Below are 5,411 nucleotides of genomic sequence, written 5' to 3'. Positions count from 1 at the left end.
CGGGGTAGTGATGTTCCAAAGCACTTCTAACAATACAGAATAGCCTGACAACATTTGAGGTTGTTTTAGAAAAATGTTAAAAGAGATCGACTTCCCCTCAGAAACAACTCAATCCATATTATTTAAATAATTAATTAAAAATTGCATGCAGCAAACGTTGCAAAGTGCATCTAACATGTATGAATTCACCTCAAATACATTAAGCATAACGAATCAGCCATCACGATATTGATATACAATATTAGAGCTTTGTAAGCTCCGGTGTAGATTACACAAACCTCTCAGTAAAGAGGACAGTTTATGGCATTTAAATATGTGGCTACCTTGTTACTCTAAGTGCTAATAGATATCCAATCTCAAGAGCAAATAGTTGCTAAACATAACCACTCAGTGTTATTCTGTGGGCATACGATATCTTCGCGAGCTTTTCAAGGTTGCTTAAATATCGGATTTTAACTCGGCGCTTGATTGCACATTGACACTCATAGCAATTTTATCATTGAGAAATGTATTTTTTATGTTTCGGTTGTTGAATTATAATACGAGCGTGTAGTTGATCGGGCGTGAACGGCTTAGTGGCAAAGCACGCATGAATGATTGCAAATAAAAAAAGATGTGATGGCTTTGAGTGCATAAGCTTTACTAATTCATGTAGACGCGATGTGATTTTTATTTTGATAATTAATTCTCTACAAACAGATTTATTTGATTGATTTAAAAACAAACATTTTGCTTATACAAATGAAACTGCTGTTTTCTTATATATTACTTTAAAGATCTGGGTGTTGAAGCCTTCTTTGGAAAAGCTTACCTGCTGTCAGCTTGTTGTAGTTAAACACAGAATTGGGATACAAATTCATGGTTTACAACGCCTCTCGAGCAAACATGGAAGTGTAGAGCATATATATTTACTATACTGATGTTTTGAGTGAATCGTCATTATCACAGCTCGGCAAGAACTCAAATCAATACTGCGATTGCTCGTGCATACGTTCAAGCTTCATAAGGTCGCAGTTTGCATTATGCAGGGAAATGCAATCGCGCTAATGAAATACAATATATATTCTCAAGTATGGAAGAAAATTGGAAAACTGCGTAGATCGCAGCACAGCATATAAATATAGAGCGCCACAGTGCAATAGACACAGTTCTCTTTTATCGCTTTCGGCGTTCGGTCATAGTGTTCTGTCTTACGCACCTATTCGTTACTCAGCATGCGTGGATTTGCCGTGGTCTTAGCTGTGCTAGCTGCACTGGCTTTCCTCTACCAAAGCGAAGCAGCAGCCATCGATGAGCCAGCCCCCGCAGCCGCCGAGGAGTCCAAAGCTGCCACTAATCTCTTGGACGTAGACGCGGGCGGCGAGCATAGCAGCGAGTCGCAGAGAGCGGCCCGCCAATATGGCTACGGATGGTCATATGGTTGGGGCCAGCCGTGGAGCTACTACAGCAATAGCTGGGGCCGCCCATGGGGTGGCTACGGTTGGGGTGCATGGGGCGGTTATGGCGGTGGCTGGGGCCGCCCATGGAATTACTGGGGTTGAGTCAACGGTATGCTGTCATAATTTGCAACTTGCGTGAATTATGCGATTAAGATCAGAATTGGTGAAAAATATGGCTTGTAATTATTAAATATGGCTACTAGCGCCTTGAGTTGAGCAATATATGTAAAAGCATATACATAAATAAAAATTGGTTTTGATTGGAATTCTGTAAACTTCTTGCACACGGATTGGTAAGTAAATACACAGGTTAGAAAGGGTAAAGTTCGTGGTTTTATGATCTTAGGAATTACTAATACACATATACTTGGCTTACAAAGTGGTGGGTCAAATCCTCCACTTTCTATACAACATGAGTGCGTAAGCTGCAAATATAAAACAGCTGCGTCTTAAATTCTGAAATGTGCGTTGATATTCAGTTGAATAATATATAAATTAATTCCGAATTAGTAAGCCGGTAAGAAAAAACTTTTTAAAATTTTTGGATTATCAAATTATTTTTGTTTTGTGCTGAAAGTTTAAGCGGATTTCAATCATCTAAAAATTATTCAGTCCGACAAATCAAAAAAAAGGTGTTGAACTTCTTTTGTTTCGATTGCATGAAAACCGCAGATATTAATTGCAACATTCAAATATTTTTGAAAGGTGATTTATCTGTAAAAAACAGTTTACTTTTGACAGTGTTTGTTATCATCATCGCTAGCTTCCAGCCGCGCAAAGCTTCTCTCATTGAAGACGACGAACTCGTTGCAGCACTTCTGAACGTTGATGCGGTCTGGGAGCATGGCAGCGGCTCGCCAAGGCTTGTGCGCCAAGGTCGCCCTCATGGTGGCCATCGGAGAGGACCCATCTTTGGGCCGAGAAACTAAAGACGACCTTTTCAATTAACAACTGAAAATTTTGTGAAAATATTAATGCGTATATTTAAAATTAATAAATATAATTGGTTTGAAAAGTAAGCATCTATCTGTATGAGTGTTGAAATGTAAAGTTGAATTGAGTGATTTATGGCTTAAAATTTCTATTGAATCACATGAATTAATTGATGCCAATTTGTAACAAGTTCATTGTTTCCGTTTCCTATTATTGAGCTTCCGTCATTACAGCTCTAACCCTGTAGTGAATTCGGCTGTTCTTGCTATTAACAGAAACTTGTGTACGCAAAGGTGTAAGCTACTGAGAAACTATAGTGGAAAATAAGCCGTCCTTTGATTTAGTTACTCGGCAGAGGCACATGTTTGGCCTAATGAAAAAATTAGTTACAGACTGGTTAATTTAATATTATCATTCTTTGATTGGTTAAACCATTGCATGTATGCTAGTTGCTTGCTCTTTTTTCCGCTTTTCTTTGTCCGGAAAATATTATACGGTTAGTAATCGGTTATTATATAGGTTAGTATATCAGTTAGTATATCGGTTAAAATTTTGATTGAATCTACTTCTCACATTGAAGAAAGTAATAAGGAATGTACCAATGGATCTATTAACAGAAATTGAAAGCTTCACAAGACTCAAAGTGTCATATAAGCTAAAGCTCAGGGTTAGATAATAAACGCGTGTGGTACATGGAGACGAATGGGTTTTCACTCAAAATTTTAATTATAAAGTCTTACATTTATTGCCCACAGCAATACATATGTACTTGTATTTAAAGTAAAGTTTAAGAAAACCGAGATTGCTATTTTAGAGTAAACACCTACTGGCTGTGCGAACACACCGCATTCTAAATATAGTTCATTGCCCTTGCGTTGCTTGCGAAATGGTTTTATTTGCCATTGAAGTACAATAAAATGTACTGACCAAGCATGGCGGTAAACGCAAATTGTCAAATGGCTAAATGTGGCGATCTTGTTAGTGCAACGAGTAACCGAATTTGTACGCGTCATCATTTATGAACAATGCAACCCTGCTGGCTATTACTATGACCACCAGTGACGTCAATGCAAACCGACAAATCACAAATTGCAAATTTGCAAATGAAAATCAAATTATTGAAGTGAAAAACGACATACGACGTTTATCGTTGCTATTGGACATCATCAACAGACAGTCTGGCCAACACATCCGGCATGCACTGCACACAATCATACACACATACAGGCGGAACCTCTATTTATTTACTCATTCATGCCATATGTATATGGAGGCAACCGAAATATAAAAGCCGCATTCATGCCGAGGTTGAGTAGTTTGAGCGAAATTATTTCCATTCCAGGAAAAATAGGCAAAAGCCCAGCGATGCAATCAAGTGGTGAAACACTGATAAATGCGAATATTTATGACCAACATTAGATTTGCTTGGATACAGCCAGCTTCAGCGCGTGTCGTTGTATATGTGCAGTTCCCAGGCATTTATCAGAGTATGTGTAAATAAGCAATGCATATTTTTCGGCAAATAATTTCCATGAACAAGCAAAACAGCTGAAATTTCCCAATAAATTACAAATACAGAGTATGCTGATTAATAATCACGTCATTGGATTACTTATTGCAATTCGGTTCAACTCTTTGTACTTCTCAGAAAGAGAGTTTATGGTGTAAATGAAGCGTCCATGAAGCAAATTACGTAGAAGGATGCAAAGAATGAGTGACACGCAATTAGATGCGCCGTCACAAGGCCTGTTGAAGTACGCACCCTACTGGAAAATGTCGCTCTAATGGTTCAGACATGAGTGGTAACGATACGATCGATTCCCGCGCAGACATTTAATGATATCGATGGATTTAATGTTGTTCTAGGAGGCCATTCAATGTCACAATTTCTTGAAACAAACGAGTCTCTAAATTTTTCTCGTAATAATTCGTTTTTTGCACGTGCTGTCTGACAGATAGCTCCATCTTGTTGGAACTAGATGCTGTCAAGATCAACTTCTTCTAATTGCGGCGATAAAAAGTTGGTTATCATAGATCTATACCGCTCGGATTAATGATTGCAACAGACCGAAAACCACACCAAACTGTCAATTTAGGGGAATGTACTTAATAGTTGTTCATGAATAATATGAGGATTTTCTTCGCACCGGAATCGACAGTTTTGTTTACTTATCACTCCACTCCGATGAAAAGGATCTACATCGGAGAAGTTATTCTTCTTAAAAAAATCGTTATGGTTTTCAAGTTGTTCCAAAGCAAAACCAGCAAATTCACGAAGTTTATGGTGGTCTAATGGCTTCAGTTCTTGAGCGAGAAAAACTTTATGAGGGTGCAAGACTAAATCCTTTCTCAAAATCCGCCAGGTTGTAGTTTGAGACAGTCCCAATTCCTGAGATTCAGCAACAGGTTGCCATATTTTCATTACTTCGAGCTGTCCCTTGTATTCTTAAGAAAGTAACTATATGCTTCAATATATACATATAGTATTTCTTTTTAAACAACTCGACGAATAGCGAGCACACGTGGACTATAAAATGCCAAAATCGCACGAAAAGAAGAACGATTACTTTGTTAATAAAATTGAGTAATTTCTAAACTTTATTCTTGTATATATCTTTCCAAGATGAAATTATTAATGTTACCGAATACAATGAAAGAAAAATTACAGATCGTGGCATATTAAAAATGGCGGAAATTACACCTAGAAATCATAACATTCTGTTTAGAAAACCCGGTAGTTACTCAAAACTATTAATATCATCATATTACTATTCTTATTTTCTATGAACTTTGTTATTTTTAGTAGAAATGTAAAATATTTCACTACAACAAAATTCCACATCCACACATACAAGAAACAACTATTAATTATGTTGATATACGACTCTGCTATCCAATTGATAACAATGCACTAACCATTTTAAAGATGTTTGAGAGTTCAGTATCTCAATTCAGGAATTTAGAGTATTTTGTTTCAATTAAGCTTTTCTTTGAGCACACATACAACATGAATTTGCTCACATATTTTACTTGCATGCA

General features: G+C 37.2%; 1 protein-coding gene across 1 annotated transcript; it reads left to right on the top strand.

Moving 5' to 3' along the window:
• Window positions 1-1,132: 1,132 nt before the first annotated feature.
• Window positions 1,133-1,705, top strand: LOC105233806 (major prion protein). The gene has a single exon (XM_011215972.3). It carries the CDS (start codon window positions 1,215-1,217, stop codon window positions 1,539-1,541), a length of 327 nt encoding a protein of 108 aa, XP_011214274.1. The 5' UTR covers window positions 1,133-1,214; the 3' UTR covers window positions 1,542-1,705.
• Window positions 1,706-5,411: the final 3,706 nt, after the last annotated feature.

Source organism: Bactrocera dorsalis, chromosome 2, assembly GCF_023373825.1.
Source record: "Bactrocera dorsalis isolate Fly_Bdor chromosome 2, ASM2337382v1, whole genome shotgun sequence".
Classification (NCBI taxonomy): domain Eukaryota; kingdom Metazoa; phylum Arthropoda; class Insecta; order Diptera; family Tephritidae; genus Bactrocera; species Bactrocera dorsalis.
Note: the sequence above shows the minus strand (reverse complement) of the source record. Positions and strands in the feature narration are given on the sequence as shown.